The sequence below is a fragment of the Ascidiella aspersa genome, chromosome 1, assembly GCF_963924565.1.
Source record: "Ascidiella aspersa chromosome 1, kaAscAspe10.2, whole genome shotgun sequence".
Lineage (NCBI taxonomy): Eukaryota > Metazoa > Chordata > Ascidiacea > Phlebobranchia > Ascidiidae > Ascidiella > Ascidiella aspersa.
In genome coordinates, this window is record NC_139447.1 from 36,732,634 (window position 1) to 36,759,468 (window position 26,835).

The 26,835-nt window shown below is 36.2% G+C and overlaps 1 protein-coding gene across 1 annotated transcript in view; it reads right to left on the reverse strand.

Moving 5' to 3' along the window:
• Window positions 1-6,462: 6,462 nt before the first annotated feature.
• LOC146170329 (disheveled-associated activator of morphogenesis 2-like) overlaps window positions 6,463-26,835 on the reverse strand; it is a 50,566-nt gene continuing 30,193 nt past the window's right edge. Inside the window, exons 7-24 of the mRNA XM_083390874.1 lie at window positions 26,508-26,627; window positions 24,614-24,784; window positions 23,412-23,529; window positions 22,565-22,700; window positions 22,157-22,215; window positions 21,563-21,753; window positions 20,780-20,842; window positions 17,600-18,061; window positions 16,768-16,830; window positions 15,074-15,100; window positions 13,746-13,895; window positions 12,875-13,014; window positions 11,736-11,824; window positions 10,939-11,107; window positions 10,498-10,605; window positions 9,652-9,856; window positions 9,196-9,366; window positions 6,463-8,809 (exon numbers count right to left, since the gene is read on the reverse strand). Coding sequence (XP_083247000.1) covers window positions 8,579-8,809; window positions 9,196-9,366; window positions 9,652-9,856; window positions 10,498-10,605; window positions 10,939-11,107; window positions 11,736-11,824; window positions 12,875-13,014; window positions 13,746-13,895; window positions 15,074-15,100; window positions 16,768-16,830; window positions 17,600-18,061; window positions 20,780-20,842; window positions 21,563-21,753; window positions 22,157-22,215; window positions 22,565-22,700; window positions 23,412-23,529; window positions 24,614-24,784; window positions 26,508-26,627 — 2,673 coding nt within the window. The 3' untranslated portion in view covers window positions 6,463-8,578. The remainder of the gene's footprint in view (window positions 8,810-9,195; window positions 9,367-9,651; window positions 9,857-10,497; window positions 10,606-10,938; window positions 11,108-11,735; window positions 11,825-12,874; window positions 13,015-13,745; window positions 13,896-15,073; window positions 15,101-16,767; window positions 16,831-17,599; window positions 18,062-20,779; window positions 20,843-21,562; window positions 21,754-22,156; window positions 22,216-22,564; window positions 22,701-23,411; window positions 23,530-24,613; window positions 24,785-26,507; window positions 26,628-26,835) is intronic.

Consider the following 26,835-nt stretch of genomic DNA (forward strand, 5'->3'; position numbering starts at 1 on the left):
CGGTCAATAATTGATGTGTGTTTTCCTTTATAGAGCTCAAGGCAAGCCTCTGTCGCGTAGCTTTGAATGCGGACTTGGGCAACGGGAAAGTCGCCGCTACTCTGCCACAACAATAGCTTCCATACATTATTGATGGCGCCGTAACTTTGGGGTCAAGTGGCACGTAAAATATTTATTTCCACTTATCTCGCTTTGTAGCGTCCCTTTTTGATCTCAAAACGTTAACGCAAATCCTTTTTTAAATATTCTGTTGGTAGAAGTAGAAAACAATAAGATAAAAAAAAAACGGCCATTAGAAATACGAATTATCAGCAGGGTTACCATCAGCTAAGATAAAAAAATAAGCACAAATCTTAGAAATAAGCACGGTATGGCAACCCTGATTATCAGCAACGAAACGAAAAATGGATTTTTTTTAACATGAAAGATTCACAACATTTGGTACCATTTTCTGAAACAGTAAAATAAATAAAACGTTTAAATATTTCAACCCACGTTTCGTTGACCGTTTAAAAAAATCTAAAAACAGCTGTTTAAAACAATAAACAAACTGCCTCCAACCGCATAAAAGTTCTTATTTTCCTGCCCAGATATAATATTACGACTATGATTTTGAACGGACCTGTTCGATCTTGAGTTTACAGACTGTCCCAAAGCACTAACCGACAAGCTGATACGGTCACTACGGAAAGCGTAGGGCTCCCTTTTTTCAGCCGCTCTTACACAGTTTACAGCAGTGGTTCTGACAACCATTCGAATTAAGGAACTGATGATGCCACTTGGCGAAATATATTTTCCTTTAAACAAAACGTCTGATCCTGTTTTTACTCATGTTTTTAACTATGAGGTTTACTTGTTAATATACGTGTCAGCGGAGCAGAACGACTGGCTAAAACCTGCCGCCGATGGTGTTGGATTTTATAAAGATACACCCTATTGTAGAGTAATTTTACAAACGCTTCCAATACGACAAACTGTGTAAATGTCTCAACGTTACAAATTTTCACTCGAATCACACTAGTATGCCGAGGCACACTGTTTGTGAATCACTGGTTTACAGCTTTTCAACATCAATGGATTAACAAGCTTAAGACTCGCATTTTTTTCCCTTATATTTACATTTTCATACGCCGTAGGTTCGCATCGCAAGGGACATAAAACGTATGCGCCGCGGTTAACATTTCCATTCGATTAAAAGCCTTCGTTGCGGCCAAATCCTAATGGTCTAATTAACTTGGTGAAGTGTATGACCGATGATCGTTTTATTTTTCTGACATTTTGCTTTACTTTATTTTAGTCTATTTAGTAAAAAAAGTCAATTGCGTGTAGTATAAAAAATTAAACACTTTCGTTTGAAATAGTGTTTTCTGAAAAACTTTTAACTGATCCCATAAACATCTAAGGATGGTTAAAATTGCTTGTTTTTTGGACAAAATGTCTAAAAGAGTTTATACATATTTCCATAGTCTGTAAAACTAGATACACTATCTGTCGCGTATGCAAATTAAACGTTGTACCATCGACGCATCTTATAACTCCGTTTTTGTTAACTTGACACATGATTAGCTTATCTCATCAGTTGCATGTATTTTTTATTAACACTATTTGCTGTTACGATTCTTTATTCACACCTTTCAAATCAAATTCACTTTAAAAACGTCCGCAATTAACTCAACTAATGATCGAACGAGTACTCACTAATAAATCTCCAATACCTCGCTTTAAACTCTACAGGGCGATGTTGGAATGCCGCGCGATTTGCTGGCAGTGCAAAACTACATATGCGTACACGTGCAGGAAAAATAGATTTCATGAGTTCAATACTTTGATGGTCAAACAAGTACAGCAACTTGTTTAAATGACAACCCAACTTATCTTAGAGGCGGATTTACAAATGGGAGACAAAAAGAAAACACTGTCTACAAGCTGCGCGAATTCCGAGCAAATATTGGAAGAGAAAACATCAATAAAACACTTATCATCGGATTTCACGCCGATTGGAACAGTGCTGCTAAGCTTTTGGCCGCAGCGCGACCCGAATCGGTGTGAAAAGGCGTGTCATGGAACATGCCTACGTAAATAAATCTCAGCTAAACACAGAAGGCAAAATGGTGGCTTTTCCCTTGGCTACGTTGCGCATTTAATAAATATCCTGTTGCTACCAGGCATACTATATACTAAAAATAAGTTCTTCTGATATTTATTTCTTTGTCCAACGTTTCAGCTAACTATTTAAAAAGCGTTCATCAGGAAATGACTCACACACATTTTCTTGTGTCATTTTACTTTGCGTCTTGTTAGCCATCTGTGTCATTTCCTGATAAAGGCTTTCTGAAAAGTTGACCGAAACGTTGGACAAACAAATTAATACCAGAAGAACTTATTTTCTGTATTTACCAATCCTGTTTCGGACAGTTGTTTTGTTAGAAATAAACAAAACTTACTTTGTCTACCATGTGTTGTAAATCAGTGATTCCAAACCTTTTTTCGCCCATGAACTATATATTTACATCAGGGAATGACACACATGGCCAAAAAAAAAGTAAATACCAGAAGAACTTATTTTTAGTATAGTGACGCATAGCAGCGGTCTTGTTCTTAAACAAAGACCCAACCGTGTGGGTTTCGCGTTTTGAAGTGGCAAAATAAAATCAATTTACCACTCGCCCTGTAGCAGTGGTTCTCAACCTTTTTAGCATACGGACCGGTAAAATTTCAAAACAAGTTTTGCGGACCGGTTGACCTATAAAAATCAAAATCATTCCAAAATGTGTTACGACAAATCTATGCAACTTAAAAGCAAAGAATGGATATTTTAATTTAATGAGAGTTTTACCGCTGTCTTTTTGGTATCATATTTGTTATGCGTGGTTCTATTGAAGTTTTTTAAAAACAACTGGTCTTAAAGTTTAGCGAGCTGTAGCCTACTTTTGAACAGATTGGCACAACACTTACAGCATTGTGACGTACGATAAAGTCCAGCGAAAACGATTAACTATATATTACGTCACAATCCTGCAAATTGCGAAACTGGCAAAGTTCTAAATTTGATGGACAAGCCTTCACAAGTTGCATTTTGCAGTTGAGATATAAAATTGAATATATTTGGCGGACCGTCAGAACGCGGACCGGCGGTTGAGAACCACTGGCCTATAGCGACGTGTTTTTACCATTGTATCTTAGGCACGTGGGCGAAATAAGTGGGATGCCGCGTAAAAATCAATAGGTGCTGCCCACTATTTGCTACAGCACAACAGGCAATTTATTGACTGTATTTTAACATTTTAACTCTCCGTATATGGTCAATTGAACTACAGACATTGTCAATGATTTGCTACTAATTCCAATCTATAGCATACAAACGCCAAGCACTATATAGAAATCACATAGAAAAAGACGCTGGTCGCTTGACGACGCAAAACTAATTTAAAATATATCAACATATATACTTTTTACATCGTTACCCATTTGCAAATAAAAAGCAAGGAAGACACAAACAACTCAGGCGTTGTTCCACCTGTAAAATTGTTCTTCCGGCAAAATTTTATTAAAGAACGACAGATGTTTATCTTGTTTTTCGCGCCTCGTGGTTTAGAAACTTTAGTTTTAAAACGTGGTCAATTGTTGTTTTTCTTTTACTGTTTTTTCCTTTACTGTCTGGTATGTATATATATATTTTTTGCCTAAAGTTGCAATTATATCGCCCTGAAGAAAATTGCTCTAATATAGGTGGTCGAAAAGTACTTAAATAAAATTTTACCGGAAGCACAACTTTACAAGGGTTGAATGTTTGGCAAAGCCGCCTGATAGCTTGGCGCAAAGTTTGCAAAGTTGCATTTAAGATAACACCAAAACAAGTGTAACCAAAAAAGTGTAGTGAATTTGAAGAAATTGTTATATTCTACTCTAAAACTGCAGTAACGTCACGGTATGAAATTTACAACCAGCACTTTTTATTGGAACTGGAAATTTCGCTGTTTGCTTCTATAGTAAGGGCGGTTGAGAATCTGAACTAAACACATATTACTCGTTACCGCCCTCGCGCGTATTTATTACGACAATAAAAAATGACAAAAAAATTCGGGGGGTAGGGACTAAATTGGTCGCTATTGACGCTGTGCTAATCACGCTACGAGAATTTGAATATCAATTATAGAAACCTCGTTTGACCGTAAAACACGAAAATCAGTAATTATAAGATATATACGAGTTGCAAAATGATTAAAAACTAAGTTTTTATAACAATTTTTTGATTGAAAAATCGTGAGAAATTATAATGTAGACATTTTGGAAAACAACCAAAGCAAAAAATCGAGTACCTTTTTGAGTAAAAATGAAGTATTAATATTTACAGTGTCTTTGTAAAATAATGTGGTTAATTTTTTGCGGCGGTTCTTCGATAATGTACCCGGAGACATAAATTGTTGGAAAATAACTACATATTTTAGCTATGCATTTAAACTTCAAATAAATAAAAATGCATTTGAAAATCTGATACTATTTTTGATATATAGTATTTAAAGATGGCTGATTACAAAATAGTAAAAACCGTATTTTTCTTTTAAAATTATTTATTTAACAATACCCATAAAATATATTCAACAACGTCAATCAAAAACAAAATTTAGAACAGGAATGAGCGACTCGCTATGTAAGACAAACAATATAAAATCCAGACTTGGACAACTATAACCATCTTAGCTTTTTAAAATTAGATGAGAATTAGATTTAGAGCATTTCAGTTTTTCCAAATTAGTTTACTTTTGAAAATTAGATGCTTTTCGTTTTCTTAAATTAGATTAGAATTTTCGAGTTCTTCAAAAAGAAAATTTAAACTAGAATTTGAACTAGAATAATATTTAATTATTCACAATCAATTTAATTTAAATCGCAATTTATTCTTATTAGAATGTGAAAGGTAAATATTAGTCTGATAATTTTTATATGTTTTAACATAGATTATGCTTTTCTGATTATAATAGATTAGAATTAGAATTAGCCGCATTTTGCTTTAATTCATTGAATTAAAAAATTAAAATCTAGTTGTCAAAGCTAATGAGGCGTTACTGCAGGAAATTTGCGCTGGAAAATAGGTATATCCCCCATGACAGCAGGGCCTGATTAATGGTACTATAGGCCTAAGGCTTTTACTTAAGAAGGGCATAATTACCATAACTTCCATAAGCCTAGATATAGGCCTACCTAATTTAAAAATACACTCTAACTTAGTGGTTCTGAACGGCCGGTCCGCGTCAACTTTCCTGCCGGTCCGCCAAATATATTAATTATTTCATGATATTTATAACGGACCTAAAAATAGTTGGGTAGCTCTGGTAGCCTCGCAACTCATGTCGTTGTAGAATTTGGCATTTGTATAACATTCATGGGTAAGCCTTTTTCCAGGCTATAGGTTTCGCCGATCCCTCATCGGTAATACTTACTAATGTACATCTTGAGAATGGACTTTAGATTGCAAGCACTCCAGTTAAGGCGATTCTGGTGTATAAAACAATGCGTTTGGTCAGTGGTGTGAAGTTGCGATTTCGTGTCAAGTGGACTCGATCACATATCACTTTACTGTTTCATAGGGCGGTATAACATACTGAAGATCGATCAAAGAAAGCGCAAGCTCATTCCACTTTATCTAAACCTAGGTTTGGCGTGGAGATTAAATTATTTGGGAAAAGATTTTCTTTGTTGGTAACTTTCCCCGAAAAAGCAACGGAGCCCATTAGCCTGGAACCATTTGTGAGGTCATTGCCCGACACACCTGAGTAATTTCGGGGGTTAGGGGGGTCATTGACGCCACTTAATATTTCGGCTTAACCTCTTTTTCGCGTATTAATTTTTTGGAAAAATAACTTCCTTTAACTCCCTTCCGTTGCGCAAAACACACTTTTTTTTAATTTTTTTGGGCATTTTGTTCTTGTTTGTTTTTTGTGCAGAAACTGATAATGCCTATTCATAAGGCGAAATATATAGGGTTTCCATAGTCTCTTTACAATTTAAAAAAAATATTAAAAAAATGAGATATCGCAATGAGGTTTGTTTTATGTTAATCAGTATTTCATAAAGTTTTTATTGACACTAAAATTTATTGTTTCAGACAAAATTTCTAAGTTAACCGTTTAGATGTGCTTCGTGTTCGTGCAACTAATGGTGCCCATATAGAAGTGTATTAAATAAAGTAATGATATTTTTAATTAAATGTTGATTAAATGTTTAGAAGTGTATTTAATGTGTCAATAAAAACTTTATGAAATACTGATTAACATAAAATAAACCTCATTGCGATATCTCATCATTTCACTCTTTTAATAATTTTTTAAATTGTAAAGAGACTTTATGAACACTCTGAATATTTGTGTAAAATTTTAAGAAAATATTTCATGTTGTATACCTGAACTGGACCGAATTGTGCAGAAACAATATATGCAGCAATCGCGAGCAACTGTTAAAGCCATGGATTCTTTATTAACCAGACCGGCCTTCGCCAAGAAGGAAAAAACGCGACTGGGTGACGTAACATGGTACCGTGGCAACGAGTGACGTACCTCGAACAAGGAAGTGACGTCACAGAACATAAAACGCCAGTAACGCGAAAGAATCAGTAAGAATGCAAATTTGTCCAAAATTCAAATAGCAAAAGATACCACACATGCCACGCCTTATCGAACATCTGTAAGATACGGCATCAATTTTTTTGTTTTTAATTTTTTTTTAAATATTTATATTTTTTCCCGGAATTGTTACGTCACCACGCTGGCGGCCTCGTTTCGGGAAAGTGAAATTAAATTGAGACGAGAAGGAAAAACGAAAATTTGAAGCGTGGAAAACGTGTCATCATCATTGACGCTGGAACAACCGAACTAATAATGTACAGGAACAAAAGATCTCGCGCCATTCGCAGTCATTTCACGAAAAAAACGAGAGAGAGAGAGAAAACAAGGAAAAAATCAGCGATTCGGGCGCGAGTGTGACGTCACAAACAGTACTTTGTTACGCGCGAGCGTCGAAGAGCACCGGACCCTTGATTGGCTGCCTCGTGCGAAACGACGATGTGATATGACGATCGCTCGTGAAGCGAAAAAACTAGTTCGGCGCAAAAAAAATAGGTAAAATCGTCTGTTTACGCTCGGGCTGAGGATTATTTTACTTCAGAAGGGCAAAATACGGCCCGGCCCGAAAAGCAATATAATCCAGACCTCGGCTCCATTTTTAACCATTTTTTTTTTAAACAGACCTTGATTTTTTTTTCTTTATTTCAGAATATATTTTATTGAATACATAACTATTCTAAGGCATCCTCACCTATTGATATTTAAATATTCGGTTAAAATGAATTGCACGTTGTATTACGTGTTTTTCAGAACCCAATTTTGACACGGCCCGCCATACATTTCTGTTTCTCATGCGGCCAGCTGTAAAAAAGTATTGCCAACCTCTGTTTTACTCACTACTTTTCAAATTGCGGCCTTAGTGAGGTTATTCGACGAGCGAAAAGGCACGTTGCCTATACGTGTAGACCAGGGGTTCAAACTTTATTTACCATGGACCCCTATTTTTTTGCTTCGCGTGGACCAAAATGACGTCATATATTAAAGTTACAAAACAAATACATGTGTTGATCACGGTGTAAAATGTGAAAGTGAAATGGAGTCTAAATAAGATTCAGTGCACAACCATTTTATTTTTAATTAAACTATTTTCTTTGAAAAATTGATTACTTCTTAAAAATACAATTATAGTTCAATAAGGCCTAAAACTAGTTCACGGACCACCAAGGGGTTCATGGACCCCAGTTTAAGAACCCCTGGTGTAGATAGTGTTACAAGCCGTTGGCGACGCGCGAATTAAAACAACGGAGTCGAAAGTTGAAAGTTGGCGAAAAAACGTACAGGAAAAACAAAAAGCTCGAAAAAGCGCAAGCTGCTACCTAACCGCGCACACACCTTGCATCAAACGCAATACAGTGAGCCTTTGTAGCCCGAACTAGCGGGCTTCGTCGTATGAGCTGCTCTTTTCTCGGCTACTTTGCTAAGAGATATGTGCAATGCCAATCCGCAGGGCTCGAAACCAAAAGAGGCGTCTACGCTTCCCGACATTTCTAGCCCTGCGTATGTAACAGAGGCAAAATGTTAAGCTATTCGTTTCTAACTAGGACTTCAATACATTTTTAGCCCTGCGATTAAAACAGGGCCCTAAAAAATCCATTTCAAACCCTGACGTTGTGACAAAGTCAAAAGTGTTGAGCCCTGCGTTGTAACTAAAGCTGAAATACATTTCTAGCTCTGCGTTTGAAACAAGGCCCTAAAAAATCCTTTTAAACCCTGCGTTTGTAACAGAGGCCGCATTTTTCGCTGTGTTTACAACAGGGTATGAAGTAGAGCCATAGTACGCCGGACACGAACGCACACAATTAAAAACAGCGAAAAGAGAAAAAAAGCAAGGAAAGCGACTCGCGCGACACCAGGTGGACGCCTGCGCCCCGAATTTCAACCGCACGGTGGCTCCACATGCCCGACGCCGCTTATGTTACTGCTGCTGACACGCCCACTCTTTAGAGAGCCGCGATTGGTCAGATGTTGGTGGTGATCTTGGAGATGACGCGCTCGCGGTCGGACTCGAGTCCGGATGCAGGACGACGGTTACGGTTCCTCTTTTGGAACTTGCTCACTTCCTTGTCGAAGACCTCACCGGAGCGGAGAGCGGACACGAGATCGTCGAACTCACCGCGAGCGTCTTCTTTCCTCCCAACACCTCCCGGAGGATGCTTGGAGCTCTTGCGCTTCTGACGGTCGAGCTCTCTCTGTCAGGAGAAAGGGTGTTGTGTTTTTAGTAAAGAAATTTTCGGAATTTTTTAAAAGGGGTTTTGGGCCGTTGAGGTGAACGAAAGACAACAAAGCCGTGGCTTGATCAAGAAGAATGGCAATGTGCGGATCTGGACAGTAACTTGAACTAAGTGACCATATGTGTTCCTAAATTATTTCAATGGTCTTATTCGATTTTCACAACTTGAATTTTGTATTTTAGCACCTGGCTTGTAAACAAAGCCTTAAGAAGCGTGCTATAAACTACTGCCATTTAAAAAAAGTATAAATCACTCTCAATGTTTCAAGGGATTTTTTTAAAGGATCTATTAGACTTTTGATGTGTTGCTTTCTTGAAACAGCATCTTAACATCGGCGATCTCACCTCCTGCTCGACCTTTTTCCTCTTTTCGTCGTCATCTTTCTTCTTCCTCATTGCGATGTTGTCTTTCCTTGCCGACTGGAAAGAATCGACGAAGGTGGTGAAAAGACCGAAGAACTCGTCGGGCTGAAACTTGCCCGGGTTTTCGGCGAACAAACCGCAGATCTTGTCGTACTGCAAAAACGTATCACGTTATGTTTTTCGTTAATTATGTGACCGCAAAAAAAAAATATTTTTAATTATAATTATTATTAATTTTTCTGGACACATGCTATTTTGTCCGAATCATTAGTGCTTTTAGTTCCTGTTTTTGTAACGCTTAGGCCTTAGGCGTAGTTTTAACGAGCACAAATAAAAGGGAAAATAATTTTTGACGGTAATTTGCGGCATATGGCTTTGAGATCTATTTTACAAGTTTCTAAAGAGAGTTGCTTTCTGCTATTTCACAAAAAAACTCACCCTCTTCTTGGCCTCGGCGTGCAGTTCTTCGAGCTCGGTGAAGCCGAACGTTGCCACGGTTACGAAGTCGGTCATGACCGGCACGAACTGGTCCTGGGGGTCATTCTGGCCACTGGCCGCCCGGGTGCTCTGGATGGTCAGCTCGGCCTTGAGGTTCTTGAAGCCCACGCGCAAACTTGCAAGGTCCTTGTCAACTTCGGTCAAGCTGTCAGGTAAATGAAGCAATTACTATAGGTATGTTGCATGGATTATTTATCGTTTGTGTGTGTGTTATTTGTTTCCATATATTACCGTTTGTGTGTGTGTTATTTGTTTCCATATATTACCGTTTGTGTGTGTGTTATTGTTTCTATATTTTATCGTTTGTGTGTGTCTTATTGTTTCTATATTTTATCGTTTGTGTGTGTCTTATTGTTTCTATATTGCATGGTTTGTACGTGTGTTATTGATTCTATATTTTATCGTTTGTGCGTCTATTGCAGGGTAGATGCTCAAAACAAAAACGGACTTGCCAAAGGTCCAATATTTGACCTTGAAGACGACAAAAAAAAACGGGCTTGAGACTAGAAAGATCAAATATTTGACCTAAAGGTGACAAAAAACGGACTTTGACTACCAAAGTCAAATATTTAATCTTAAAGATGACAAAAAACGGACTTAAAACTACAAAGGTCTACAAAGGTCAAATATTCAACTTTTGGGACCACAAAGGTAAAATATTTGACCTTAAATCTGACAAAAAACGGACTTGGGACTACAGAGGTAGAATATTTAATCTTAAAGGTGACAAAAATGGATTTGACACTAGAAAGGTCGAATATTTGACCTTGAAGGTGAGCCACTCACCTGACGCGCGACGCGGCGTCGATGTGGGCAAGGTCCTCGGGAAGGTTCAAAAGGTCAGGCGAGTTCTTTTCCAGCATTCCGATCAGGAAGTGCATCAGCGTCACGTTCCTTTGTGACGTATGAATGGCGATTTTAGATTAAAAACACAGAGGAATTCAAAAGATGCAAAAAATAAAACGTTGAGGCTATTAAGTCGGAAAATAATGTTATTATCCAGAATGAATGCAAAAATATACAGAACATTGAAAATCTAATAGAAAATACAAAAGCCTGTGAAAAAATCATGTTTTAGCTTAAGAACTTTTATTTGTCAAGCGAATAAAGCTGAATCAATGGGAATGGGAAAGTTTAACCAAATTTACTCAAGTTTTCAAATAAAAATTAAAAATGTTAAAATTCAGCACAAAACTGTGAAAACAGAAAGAAACATTTTATTTTCACCTGTTGGAACTTGACTTGGTGTCGGCAATCTTGTTGAGACTCTGCAGCCTGAAGCCGTAAGCGTTTCCCCTCTGCCCCTTGTTCATGTAGTTGCCGAATGCGAGAACAAGTTCGAGAACCTTCCGCAGTCGCTTGCTTCCCTCAACCTCACGAGCCGCTTTCACGATCGCTGAACGAACGTTCAGTTACGTTGTGATGCGTAACGTTATGTTGCCAAAGAGTGTTTAACCAATTTTTAAGTTGTTCTCCCAGCCATTCGTTGTAAAATAATCTAAGGTTATCGAAGTTCAGGAAAGGGATACTGTAGGTCCATTTTTACATTCACCTGATGAAGCACGGTTATGCGAAAGCTTGTCGAGAATACTAGACAATTTATCTTTATATAGTTCCACCTGATTACCTTATTTGGAATCAGACAATTACGGCATTTTACAAAGATTGAAATACACACACAAAAACACCCACACTTCAAACTGGCGGGGTATTTGGTGAAAAAGTGCGAAAAATGGACTAACAGTAAAAACGAGGGCAAATTTCCCCAAAACGTGCCTTATAATGCCGTCTTTATTGTTTTTAGGCACTGCCTAATTGTCAAAAAGTTTTTTTTTGTTAAATATCCATATTTCAATAATCTTGCTGTTTTTTGCAGAATTTTGAAGCAGTGAAACGCCTTCCAATGTAAGAAATCTTGTGTTTTGTAGGAAACTGGTAGCATCGCACAGCACATGGTTGCTGGGAGTAAATAACAGCCGCTCTAAATCAGTAGCTGTAACTAGAGTTTGGTGCAGTCCGCCTACCTTCCACTTTAGGCTGAAGCTCGGATATTCGTTCGTGGAACTTCTTCTTGTAGAAGAGCGCGTTCAACTTTTGTTCGTAATGGTTGATCCTGCGAAAAAAGGTGCTGTTTTAACAAACTGGATGAAAAGATTAATTTGAAGAAGATACTAAAGCCCATAGAGCAGAAGTAGGTAGCATTTTGAACGTTTCGAATAACTCGAAGAGTTTCGAATAATAAAAAGAACACAAGACACGTTTTTTAGTAATTTCAAATAAAATACATAAGACATTATAACGGAGTGTTGCTCTTCCAACAGTATTATATAATCAATCGACGTTTCGACGTCCTATACAGAACGTGTTCATCAGGATACTGACATATCATGTAAAAAAAAGACTGCTGGAAGAGCAACACTCCGTTATATATTATGCCTGGCAGCAATAGCTTATAAGACATTATATTCGATAAAATCGACATTTCGTTGTTTACTGACGTTTCGGCATCAGTGTAAAAATATAAGTGCATTTAAAAAGCGGTTTTAAGCACAAACAAGCTTCCCAGCGTCTCATTTCCAAGAGCAAGCGATGAATTGTTAACAGCAATGCCACTTATCACATAACTGTTGAGCAACATAGCAAATTCATAAAAAAGTTCTAATTTATCTTTGATTTCAAAGCGATCTAAGCACAAAAAAAACTTTCACTGGCTCATTTCCAAGAGTAAGCTAGTAAATTGTTAGCAGCAAACTTATCTACCCACAATGTTTTGGCAACTGGGAGAATTCTTAAAAAAGTTCTAATTTATCTTGGATTTCCGAGCGAACTAAGCGCAAACAAATATTCCTAACGCACTGCTGATTGAATTTCTTGATAATAACGAAAAATTAAGTTGATTGCCAACCGCTGGTTTGCAAAAGTTGGCGATCAAATCCGGGTTTTGACAGCAACTTAAAAAAAAGTTTTTTATGGGGGAAGTCCCATGTCTTAATATGTCCTTACGTAGAATGACGTAATATGAATAGAATGACGTAACATGAATTGTTAACAGCAGCAAACTTATCTACCTATAACTTTTGGGCAACTTGGCAAATTCATAAAAAAGTTCGAATTTATCTTTGAGATCAGTACGATTTAAGTAGAAACAAAGTGCCCGACTCACTGGCTCATTTCCAGGAGGAAGCGATCTGCTCTTGCCATCTTGCCGAGGTCGGACTTGTGTTCGCTCAGCATGTCAGTCTCCTCCTTGGTCGGGATGTACTTGAGGAGCTGCTCGAGCATGTCCTTCTGCAGATCTTCGCTCTGGTGGTGAAAGAAGGGGAGGACGACTTAGGATGATGCACAACAGGTTTAACTTGCAAAGTTAGAAAGTTTTTGCTTTGTTCTAGCTCAGTGGTCACTTTAAAGGGTGCCTTTTTTAACGCTTAAGGGTGTGGAGATATATTTCAAATTCTTTACGATTCCAACTTTTGCCCTATTTGCAAGCTTCTTGATACAAATTTTTGTGTACGATGATAATAAAAGTGCAAAAAATGAAAAAGTTTTTTTTCAACCTTGTTACAGTTAATGTGCTGTTTCAATCTCGTTTATTGTAACGTCACAGTTAACCACTCAGCATAAATACGAGCAAGGGTGTCGCGAACTATTTCTAATTTCTGTAGGGTGCAAAAAAGTATTACGAAACACTGTTCTGGTGTAAGGTTCTACAGGTGTTAGAACATAAGACGTTTTAAAGGCTAAAAGCTGCTACTGAACTGCGATGATAGGTCATTAAATTATTTTATATCATTTCTTACACTCCAGCTTGTATTTTTTTTAATTGGCCATACAACAAATTTAATATTTTTTTACAATTGGCTAAATAACAAATTTAGTATTTTTTTACAATTGGCTAAATAACAAATTTTTTTGGGGGGTCTTGCGTGCCATTTTTTATCAGGTCGCGTGCCACATTTGGACGCCCCTGGTATAGAGAAATAACCGCTTGTTTTAGACGAAACAAAAGAATCTTGCTTTGTGGGGCAGAGCTGTACCTTATCACAACTGAGCACGGCTCTCTTGATCTCCTCGTCGGAGAGTTTAAGTTTGGAGAGGAGGATTGTGCAGTTCTGGGCTCTCCTGCCGTCAATCAACGACAGCTCCTTGGTCTTCTTTATCGATAGGTCCTCCTGGGATCCGTACTTCTGCAGGATGGGAAGGAAAAGCGAGTTTTAAAAGATTTGCACTGTTTCTTTGTATGTTGCACTGAACATGTTAGAATATAAATCCCCTTGACCCTTGCAAGACAAATATCGACCTTAATTCCTTTACAAAGAAACAGCAAAATACTCTAGCAAAGCTAGCAATTTAGGCCAGACACAATTTACAGATCTTAAAAAATATATACAGTATATATATATATATATATATATTTTGCCGATAAAGGCATCGTCAGTATTTCTTAATTTGGATGAATTAAGATTCATATAACCTGACGATGCCTTTGTTGGCCAAATATATGTATATATATCTTTTAAGATCTGTTTATTGTGTCTGACCTGAATTGCTAGCTTTGCTAGAGTATTTTGCTGTTTCTTTGTAAAGGAATTTTTATAATGTTGCAAGCACGAACGGAAATTAAGGGTGATTTGGCGATGCATACCGTGACATTCGATGATACAAACAACAAGTTATTAACAGAGTGTTGCTCAATGCTCATTCATCAGTTTTATTATAAACAATCGACGTTTGGACGTCCTATACAAGACGCCGCCCTCATCAGGATAATAGCATATTATGTGAGACAAATTTTGACAAATATATAGGCAGTCGAAAGGTCGATTGTTTATAATAAAACTGCTGGATAAGCAACACTTGGCGATACATTATGCCTGGCACTGGCAGTAATAGCTTATTTCAACAATTTATTACTTTACCACTTATATTTTAAGGGTTTAATCTTTTTGTTGCAAACAACATTTCACATTGGTTTAAAATTTAGGTACATCTTAGCTACGTTTGTTCAAGATAAATTTATTATTTTTAAGCAAAGTAGTTTTGTTGTTACAATTAATAAAAAAGAGCACTTCGAATTAAAACATTTATTTACCGTTGTTAGTTAGCAATAAAGCTACAATAATTTTTCTAAACATTTTGGAAGTTTTGGAACTTTTATTGTTGATATATACAAACTTGCATTGCTTTCTTTAACATATTTAAATCATTCATTAATAAAGTCATCTAATTCGCACAAATTTTAATATTTGTTAAATTTTTACAAAGTACTTACACTTAATTGCTGTATATTGCCATAATGTTACACAAACCCCTGAGCATACATGCAAACAATACAAAAAGACGAATTATCGTGTTAATCTCTCACCTTTACCGACTGTGTCTGTGGCGCTTCCTTTAGATGAGAGTGTGAGACATGCGAAGAGCAATTTGCAAATGGTTAGTCACAAAAATCGCACCGGGTGAGTCAGCGCAAATCGGAGCAGCATGATTCAGCAAAAAACAGGTGGTTCCCGAAGTATAATTTTTATTTTTACACATTTTTTTGGTTTTTACTGGCGATTTGTTTTTAAGTATCCCAGTGTTTGAGTAAGATATAATTGAAACTTCTTTCATGAAATATATAAAGGAATGATTTGTCACAGTGGAACTTCCATGACCGGTAGGGTGTTCAGTCGAAAATACCCCATTGATTTCGAAAATAGGGCATCACTAATTATTAAATTTTCACATTCAGCCAACTGTTGCTAACCTAACACCCTAAATTCAACTGTCTGTTACGTAACGAGTCAATAGAGGGCGCTTAATGGGTGAAAGGTGTGGATGAATACAATACCTTGGCAGTGAAACGCCCTATCGAAGCATGCCGAAAACTGGAAGCCCTTCAAGCTGTGTGTGTGGATTGAAATGATGTTTCGTGTTGTCACATGCATAAAATAACGAACTTCGGGCCATGCGACTGTTTCGGCATGTTAGAATTATGTAACATATCCATGATTACGTAACACTTGATAACGTAACTTTAGTCTTTTAGACAAGTGACTTCACTAAGTCGTTTAGCCAAATGACTTGACTTGACTCAATTTTTTTGGACAAATTACTTTAAAATAAAGTGTTTTCATTAAGCGTTTTTATCAAATTGGGTGAATGATCTTTATTTTTGCACACAAAACAATCTGCTTGTTATATGTTGCGTATAGTTTAGGTATTGCTTAGAATCGGACAAGTTTACCAATTTAACATTTGCTTTTTATGACAGGGACTTGACTTGGTCTAATTATGATTGACTGGGACTTGACTTGGACAGGTGATGACTTGACTGGGACTTGACTTGTTATGTATTCAAAAAGGCTTTGACTTGGAATTCTAAATGACATGTTTACAACGCTGCAACACGCACGCTGTACCGGACAAGATGGTCTAAAAAACGCTTCGATCGTTTACCGTAAGGGAAGTTAGATTAAAAATTACAGCTGACATAAGGGAACCACTCGTTTGCGATTTAATTATTCAAATACGCTAAAAATTACATCGCTGTCATTGCCACAAAATCTAATGCATATATAGTTAAAAGCCCAAAGACTACAAAGTAGCCGAATACCAAACTACTGCAGTTAGGGCCTATCGTTATGTAGCGAATAAAGCAGGGGGTGTCCAGCATGTAGCCAAACTGGAATTGTTATCATAGTAAAAAATATTGAGATTGCTACCAATTAACAATTAAATAAAATTTGTACTTTGGTTACACGCAAAAAATATTGCTTAATATTTAAATAACTGATAATTAATTTTTGTAGCTGTGTTTTTTAAAGTGCTCTTATAGCTGGACAGGACTTTAAAAAATAATGCTTCACGAAAATATTAGCACAATTAGGAAATACAATCGTTATCTATAGGAAATACATTTGGACACCCCTATACAAAGCAGTCACCTACTAATTTCCCCAGCCGTATTTTTCCGGTTAATAAATGCACTCTCCAACGTTAGGCTTTATAAGCACAGTCGCGCGAATTATCATGCAGAACCCATGCAGTTGAAAGTATTGCCTCGAAAGCTCTTACCTGTTGCTTTTGGAAGGCGGAGAAGGTGTTGTCCAAGTTGGGCAGGTCGATCAACTTGAAGGCCTACAAAATTGCGAGAAAGCTTGTTGAAATTGTTACAGCAAGAAAAAATACTAGGATTATTAAATGATAACAAATTTAACACGAGATGGTACGGCGGAGCTCGATTTTTTTGTACTTGGATGTAATGTGACTTCAAGGTTTCAAAAGAGCGTTTAAAATCAGTCAGTTTACATTATTTTGAATTCTAAACTCAGTTTACAACACTTTGATAAAAAGGTTGGTATGGCCTTTTTCAATTAGAGCTGGTACATGGAAATATCATTTAATCAATATTACAAAACGTGTTCTTAAGTTGGTCAATAAATATGAGAAAATAATGACTACAACAAACATGATATGTAATCTTATCAGCCCGTTCTAACTTTATATCAAAAAAGGGTTAATATATTCTACTAACAGGTTGAACCTGTTTATTTCACAAGGCACGCAAATAATAATCAACCATAGGCAAAAATGCTAAAAATCTTCAATTAAACCATACAAAATCAATTCCAGTGCAGATGTTTTTGTGCTGCATAAACAGAACTGCTTGGGCTAACAAATTCTTAGTTGGAAGAGCCCCACAATTTCGTATTTACACTTTCTGTGAAGTTGCGAAATGCACGCCCAATTGTAAAGGTAACTACTAAAAAAAAAATCCACTAAAGATGTTGTTTCCTGTACACTGATAGCAAACAGCTTAGTGAAGCATTTTTTCTGTACACTAATAGCAAATTGCTTGGTGAAGCATTTTTTCTGTACACTAATAGCAAATTGCTTGGTGAATCACCTTTGAGTCGTCGAGATCCATCCAAATAGTTCCATCCAACTTACTCTCGGCCAGTTTCATCCAATTAAAAGACTTCAACGGGTTCGAAGCTTTCGGGATATTTTTCTTGGGTAAGTTGACCTTGGGGGCCCCAAAACCCATCCCCATAGGGGGTGGGGCCATGCCCCCTGGGGGCGGGGGGACACCCATTCCTGGAGGAGGTGGTATACCCCCCGGGGGAGGAGGGATCCCCATTCCGGGGGGAGGGGGTATTCCCCCCGGGGGTGGCGGGATGCCGCCAGGGGGTGGGGGAATACCCATCGAGGGGGGAGGGGGGATACCCATCGAGGGTGGAGGGGGAATTCCCATGGAAGGGGGTGGAGGAATGGTTGAGGAGGACAGCGATTGTTTTAAATCTTCCGAGATGTTTCCGGATTTTATGACCTGCTGTAGTTTTTCTTTCTCTTTTTGCTCATCGAGAATCTGAATAAGAAAGGACTGTTTAGTTAAACGTTAAAAACAACGAAACCTATTTGAGGGTTTATGAAAAGGCTTTATTTTTGACTTAAAATAGAATAATCAGGTCGCAATATATATGAACAAATTTTACATTGAATTCTCAACAAGCTTTCGCACAACCGTGCTTCATCAGGTCAAAGTAGAAAAAGTATAAAGAAAGAAAATCATTTTCTACTTTGTCCTTATGAATCACTTTTGTGCATAATCTTGCCGAGAATTCAATATAATTTGTCTTTATAAAGTGCCACCTTGATTACTCTATTTAGAATCAGACAAATACAGATATTTCCAAAATTTTTAAACTAATTTTCTTATTTATTTGAATTTTCAGGTTTAATTATTTTAGGGTTTAATTTTGGTCATTTAGAAAACATCTTATTGTTTATACGGTTGACAAGCAGAAGCCTGACAATTACAATTCTAATAAACGATAGTGTTGGCTATGTTAGTTTAAATCAATCATAAAAAACAAAATAACAAAGAAAAAATGTTTTAATTTTGTAAACCAAAGACATAATCCCACAAAACACATCTGCTACAACTTCAAAGTAAAATATTGCAAACTAAATGTGCAATAAAAACAGTCTACAACAAAAAACAACGGAATACGTCAAACCACTAAGTACTTAATATTCAGTATTAATAACCTGTAACTTATATTTTCTAGTCTTGTCCACATGCAATGTGGCCCACATTTGGGTGTGTCCAAACGAAACATACTGGTGTTAATACGTTTTAACTACAGACAATAATGCAAGGACTATAACATTCTAAATCAGGGTTTCTTATCCAGGGGTGCTCGCGCCACCTTGGGGTGCGACAACTGTTCCAAGGGGGTGTTGGGAGGCTCAATCAGACCCAGAAAATGTATTACTGTAATACATTATTTCGCTCAGTTAAATGGGAAAAAAATTACTTGGCATTATAGCATTGTGTTACTGTGTTATCAATTACTTGTATAAAAATAAAATTACTATGGTTTTGTTGTTTAGGCAATTCTAAAACGGGGTGCGAGAATTGCTCGGCTATTTCAAAGGGGAGCAGCAAGAAAAAAGGTTAAGAAACCACCATATTAATAAAGCGCTTGTAAAATACAGCGCAATAAAATCGCATTGTTTTAAAATATTCACTAGGCCGATTGGCCCAGTGTGTTGTATCACAACACATGTACAAACGAGGAAATCAATAAAGAAACATAAATTCCCATTACAAGACAAGAAGTGACATGGGCGCAGCAGTGATCTGCATAATTAATGACTGGAATTCCGCATTTTCGCGACTCATCAATCACAAGCCAAGTTTAAAGGATCAAAAAATGTTACATTTCGGGGTTCGATAGTTATTTTAATGTAGATGTAACAAATGGGACAAATTGTCAGAAAAAATGAGGTTTCTAGTTTTAAAGAAAACTCTTTACTTACTAACATTATAAACCAAGATTACTCAAAAATAGAAAGGAGACATTTTTGGCTCTGAGCATTTTTTAAGAGCTTAAAACTCTAACATTTGTAAAACGGTTTGTTTTGAGTTCTGCTGATTTATATACAGTTTTAATTTATTTATTTATTATTATTTTTTTACTTGGCTAATTAAATGTTCGATTCTAATAGTTTGTTTTATTATGAAAATAAGCGAAATGGTTCTATGAAAAAAATGAAAATATTTACTGTGATTGTGAAACTAAAAGAATATTCAAGACAATTTATGCCAAAAACTTTACGAAAAGTTGTTGCTCGAATGTGTCACGATGAAGTAGAGTTGCATTTTTGGTGTAAAAAACAAACTTGGGTTATTTTTTTGTTCATAAATACAGACTCTGAGCTTCAAATTATTCGGGCAGAAAACAAAAAATGAGAGAATTCTTTATTTAAGTAATGTGCGACCCCACAAACAAAATGCCTGGATGAAAATAAACTAATGTTTCTCAACCCATGCGTCGCCGACTGAATTAGTTGAAATAGTTTTAATTTATTGAGATGTTCTGAGCAAGATTTTGTCCGAAATTTGACAAAATTGCGGAAGCTGTACGAATAGGTGGATCATATAAATCTAATTCGAACTGATTAACGAATACTTCTCAACGGCAAATCGTCGTTTCACAGTGTCATGTTAGATTGAATTTAATTGGAGCATAATGGTTGGAGGTTGCAGTAAGGTCGGAGTCGGGCTCGGGTAAGACCTTGTAAAACTACCCGAGTCCCGAGTCTGACATGCGCAGTACCGAATTTTAAAACTGATATGGCGGCCAAATGGAAATTGTAAAGGCGGAATATTATATGGTGGAATATTTTCCAACCATGTATTGTAAGTGAATGAATTATACGACACGCCTATAAGTCGATTGCTGAATATCCGCGTTATTTTAGATACGTAAATGTGTGAAATACAGACTGTAGAGTCCGGGCCGGACTCGGGTTTATTTGTTTGGCCGGAGTCGGACTCTGGACTCGGGAGTCGGACTCGGGTTATTTTTAACCGACTCCGCAGCCCCGGTTTAAACTATAATTTGGTCATATTTGTTCCATACCCTTAAAAATTGAAAAAAATCCAGCCCAGAGTCTGAAACATGCGATAAAACTCGGTTGTTATAAGAAGTACATCATGCCAAAAAATATATTTCATGGGAATCTGTCATGCCAAACCAAATCATGATCACGTGAAATCAGCAGCATCACGTCTTACCGTTTCGTACACAGATTCTGTCGGCACTTCGCTGTACAGTCCCTCGGTATTGGAAGTGACAGACTATATGGAACGCATGTCGGGGATTAAGCATTAGTAGAGAAAACATGCATCAAATTGTCACCGCCGGTTGAAATGCATGAATAGCATTCAAGCGGGTTATAAAAGCATGAAGTTTTTTTTATCATTTCTTGATGAAATGCGAAAGCAATTTAAAACATGTTTTGGTAAACATGTTCAAAGAGCTGTAGTTTTGCAAAAGGGCTACAAAAATTGTAAAAAGTGTATTTAAACAAGAATTTATTGGATGTTTTTACACAGGTATGTCCAGTAATAATTTCCTATGCATACAACGTCAATAAGTTTGTGAAAGCATCTAGAATTATATAAAAAGTATCTAAAAACAATTACATCAAACATTGCCCGTCAACTCTCCTTGAAAAAGTCAAAAGCAAATCATATAGATTGATAATGAATTACAAAGCCAAAAAGGTCGAATAGATCGACATCATCTTAATTAAGACGTTTCGATACGAACTTGTATCATCTTTAGTTAATGTTTCGTATTGAAACGTCTTACTCAAGATAATTTCGATCTATTCTACATTTTTGGCTTTGCAATTCATCATCAAGCTACACTATAGATCAGTGCATAGTGTTAGCCAAAAATCATTCTAAAAAGACAAAAGCTTATAGTTTTTTACATTACAATTATTATAGAAGAAAAAAGTAAAAAAATTATATAAAAAGTAAACAAAAATTCTAAAAAAACAAAAAGCTTACAGTTTTTCGCAGGGTTTCTGCGTGTTGCGTCATCTCGTTCAGTTTGACCTCCGTGCTCTGTTTGTCCTTGGATTCACTCTCCAGCTTTCCCTTGAGGATGTTGAGGGTTCGCATGAGTTCTTCTTTCTCTTGCATCTTGGCTTCGCACTCACGCTCCTTGCGATCGAGCTGTACTTTCATCTCGTCATGTTCTGAAAGGTTGCACGGTGTCAGTGTTGTAATGACTTAATTCTCACTGTTTTAAATGAGTTGACCTGATTTGGGTAAAACTTTTTTGGGCAAATTCCATTAACTTATGTATTTGGGTGAAATTACTTGACTTGAGTTTAAGTTCATCCGAAAAAAATGACTAAAATGACTAAACTAATTCAATGCAGCAAAAAACTAAAAAAAAATGTCAAAAAATAGAAAATTGAGTAAACTATTTCACGTCAAGTTACTTGACTTGGCTTTGATATTTTGGGTAAAATTACTTTTTTCAATTTAAGTTCAACAGAAAAACTAATTCAATGCAGCAAAAAACTAAAAAAATGTCAAAAACTAGAACTTCCAAACCACCTGTTTCCGACATTGACCTAATAAAATACAACTTACTTTTCCTCATAGTTTCTGCTTGTTCTTTCCACTTTTTGATTTCGTTTTCATCAACTAATCTAAAAAACGAGAACAAAATATTGAAACTGCGAAGCAACACACGACACTCTTATACAATACACCAGTGGTCTGCAAACTTTTTTTTCGCGGTAAAAAAATACTCTTTCCCACTACGTAAAAGCACCACGACAATAGAGAGAATCCACTATTTATGTGGGGGTATGCAAATTTTTAAATTGACGTCACAAGTTACGCCACACAAACGTTTTATTTTTATTTATTTAGTGTAACAAGTGTATATGAATGTTGTACCATTGCATCTGTTGGTGTATTGCAGGTGCAACCGGTGCAATGGTATAGCATTTACAATAAATCATACGTGAATTTAAATCCGGGCAACATACTTACAATTTAAGGCACTTTTCGAGGTTGAAATCTCTCAGGAAGGTCACGTCTGGATCGCTACCGTCGACTTTTTGCAAGGTTATTTGCTGGACGATGCGGTCGAATAACTGCCAGTGGAACGGACAGCCCCCTCGGTTTACTGAAAAAACAGTTTTGGATTTTTTTGCTGTGTTGGAGAGTTTTGGAGTGGGTTTATTCTAGGGCTGCGATGTCAGTTAAAAATAACCCGAGTCCGACTCCGGCCAAAAAAAAACCCGAGTCCGACTCCGGCCAAAAAATAACCCGAGTCCGACTCCGGCCAAAAAAAACCCGAGTCCGACTCCGGCCAAAAAAAAAAACCCGAGTCCGACTCCGGCCAAAAAATAACCCGAGTACGACTCCGGCCAAAAAATAACCCGAGTACGACTCCGGCCAAAAAAAAACCCGAGTCCGACTCCGGCCAAAAAATAACCATAGTCCGACTCCGGCCAAAAAAAACCCGAGTCCGACTCCGGTGAAATGTGCGATTTTGTCGAGTCCCGAGTCCGGTCCTGACTCTACAGCCTGCATACCGGCCATTTTCGTAATTAAATTCAGTGGATATTTAGCAATCCACTCATAGGGGTGCCGTATAATTCATTCACTCAAAATACATTGCTGGAAAATATCCACCGTATGCTATTCCGTCTTTGCAATTTACAGTTGGCGGAAATATAAGAATATTAAAAATAAACAAAAGGTCCCAGAAAATACAACAAAAATTATTTTAATTAATCTTAAAAAATTGTAAAATTAATTCTAATACAAATTGCAAGTTGTTTCGGCTAATTTTTTTATATTACGAATACATACAAATTAAGAAATCACTTACGCGGCAACAGCATGCAATGGTGCAACAGCGATAAGAGGTTTGGGTAAGCTTCGGTGAAACAGAGTTTTTTCTGGATGAAGTCGAACATATCGCTGGCACTTTTCGTGTCGACATGTTCCTGAAAAAAATATTTGTTTGAAATTGATGGATCATGAGAAGGGTAAGGTAAATAAAATCACAATAACAAACATGCTGCCATTGTTTCATTTTTAAAGAAAGAAGAAAAAATGTCTAACAAAAAATGACAATGTAAAAAATTATGCAATTATCATGTTAAAACTAAAGAACAACCGAAAAATAAATCATTCAATAAAAAAATGTAACCTAACAATATATGTTTTACTGGGGGTGGTTAGTTTTCTGTCAGATGTGCAACGATACCAGACTAGTATTTCCGCACTTGAACGACAGAATAATTCCAAAATAATTGATAATAATTCTTCCACAAAAAAATAGTGCACATTTCAAAGTTATCGACGATGATTGGCGACAACTTTTTTTCATGCTAATAAAAGCAAATGAATATGCTGTTGCTGCCAGGCATTGTTTTAATTGTAAAATTGTTCTTCTGGCAACATTTTATTTAAGTACCAATCAAATTTAAATTCAAATTTTCGCCTTTTTACTTTTAGAAATAATATTTCAGCCACGATTTGCGAATCAACGCAAAGTTTTCTTCCTTAATCGGAAATTTCTCGAGAAAATTAAAACTTTTATCAAATGGAACTTAGCTTCAAATTTTGGCCTTAAAATATTAAATTACTCCGATAAGGCAGCATCCAGTCCAGCTATAAAGAAATTGCTAAATTTAAAAAATAAATTTAAAAAAAAGGGCCCCGTTTCGATTAACTAACCGGGCAATTTTCTCCAGGGCAATATAATTGCAACTATAGGCAAAAAACTCTGTCTAGTAAATATAATATATACATTTGTTTTTTCGCTTTTAGTTGTAATTATAATACCCTGAAGAAGATTGCCCGAATAGGTAACCGAAAGGTAGGCACTTTAATAATATTTTGCCGATAAGAACATTTTTTACAATTGTATAAGGAAAATCTAAACATGAACATTTATAGGTTAAATTCTAAAATAAATATTAATTCAAAAATTGTATTACAGAAAAAAATAATTCTAACACAGAAAAAAAAAAAAAAAGGGTACATTTTTTTTTAATTTGATAATAAAAAAAACATTTATCTTACCACGTCGAATCTTGAAGCCACTTCCTCGTCGTCCTCTCGCCTGACAAGTTCGAAGAAGTCCAAGTGCTTGTTGAGCACGTCGTTCTCGTATTCTCGCAACTGAACCATGATCGGCTGGATCCCGAGCAGCAGCAGCTCGTATCGTAGATGGCACCGAAACTCGAGGTGGTCCTAAGCCGGGGGATAAATATTGAAATTGTAAGGTTGGACAAAATATACGGCAAAACCCTTTTAAAAAAGAACAATCATTTTTGACAAGGTGTATGAATATAATAAATGAGGTTTTCATAACTTTTTTGACCTATAAAATTAAATTTTGACAAAGTTTTGACCAAAAAAAAAGATTAATTTTCATTTTAACAACGTATTGTTGTCTGAAGTACTGCATTAGTGTTTTGGCGTTGAAAGTTTACTAATGTGGGTAATGAATTTAAACAGTTGGTGATGTAAATAGGTATACAGAATGAAGACAAGATTTGTATAGCTTTTAAGCTATTTCTCTTTTATTAAATAGAAATTAAATGAACATGTGTTAAAATAATAGAGAGGAAGTAGGGTAATTTTAGTATATTTAAAAAATATATATTTTTGTTCAACTAACTTTTATGTATAATAAAATTAAGCTTACGATAAGATTAAGTGTTTCAATGTGGAATTATCAAGCAGCGTATTTCAACAGACAATTGCAAAGCATTTAGTAACAAGTTTCACTTAATAAGAATTTGAACATTTTCAATAACCCTTTATTCATTAGCTTTGATATTCGTATTACGTCTTACCACCATCTCCAGCCATTATGATCTAAGTCTGAATTAACTTCAGAATTACAACAAACAACAACAATCTAAAACTGTAGAATTGCTCATGTCTGTCAGACGAGATAATGGGATTAGCTGTCGGCGGTGGAGGTTCAAATAAGGCAGTGAGCAACGTAATCAGATAAGGCATTAAGTAAATCTCACCAAATTAGATCAAAAGCATTAAGGTCTCAAGTATAAACTTGACTGCCGCACTTTAAATTGCCCAAGGCTAGTAGCATATGTGCAATGTGTAAAATAAGATTTTTGCTGCACTTAAAAATCATATTCAATTTGCTATTGAACAAAAGGCAATGACGGTTTTATTTCAATGCGTTTTATAAGAAACCATACATATTTTGGAGCATAATAGTTGGAGGTTGTAGTAAGACGTAATAAGAATATCAAAGCCCATACAGAGGAAGGTTGCATTTTGAAGGTTTCGAATAAGTCTTTATTCATTTTTAACATCATCATGTTGTATGGGATTTGATATTCTTATTACAAATATTTTGATCTTTGTAAATGGTTTTCATTTCTACTTTGACCTGATGAAGCACGGTTGTGCGAAAGCTTGTCGAGAATTCAATACAATTTGTCTTTATATAGTGCCACCTGATTACCCTATACATATTTAGGGGGCTCTCTTATAATAAGACAGTAATATTACAAAGCGGCGATCAAAGAAATTGTTTTAATGGTTTAAAAGGAGTTATATTTAGGGCAGGTTCCAATTTGATAGAGATGAAAATTACTGAAAACATAGGAACAAGTTATTCTTTCAACAAAATATAACAATAAACAAAAACCAAATTAAGATTTCATTCGATTTAAGAAACTGATGATGCTTTTCCTAGCGAAATATATTTATCTTATTGTAACATCCAAACAAACTGATTTTCGGTTTACTAAGTTCTGTCGTTAGTTTAATCTTCATAATTGATGTGCAACCAGAATCGTGTGTTTTCACCATTCGGATTCAGGCAGATTTTATTATTCGAAAAAAAAAATTTGCTTTAACACCAAAGGAAGTTGGTTTACATATGAATGATCAAACGTGGCTTACATAGAAATATATTAGTTGAATTAAGTTTTACCTGACCCGCTCCACAATTAATGAGAGCATTTAAGAAGGACATGGCGGCAGTTTTCAGGTCAACTTCAAAACTGTCATCTTCGGGCGAATGGTGGCTGCACGCAAGTTCGTTGACTATGTTCTGGAAAATAAATTGGTTATTATCATGGGCTGAAACATGCTTATGTGTTGTTCTTTTTTCGGAACAATATCTAGATTTTTGTATGTTTGCCTGGCATTCTTCACATGAAAATGAATTAAAGTGTTATTCTTTTTAAAAAAATACAAAAAATTATTTAAGCTGACACAAACAGTATTTTATTTCATATCGTTTTTTGTATCTTTGTAGG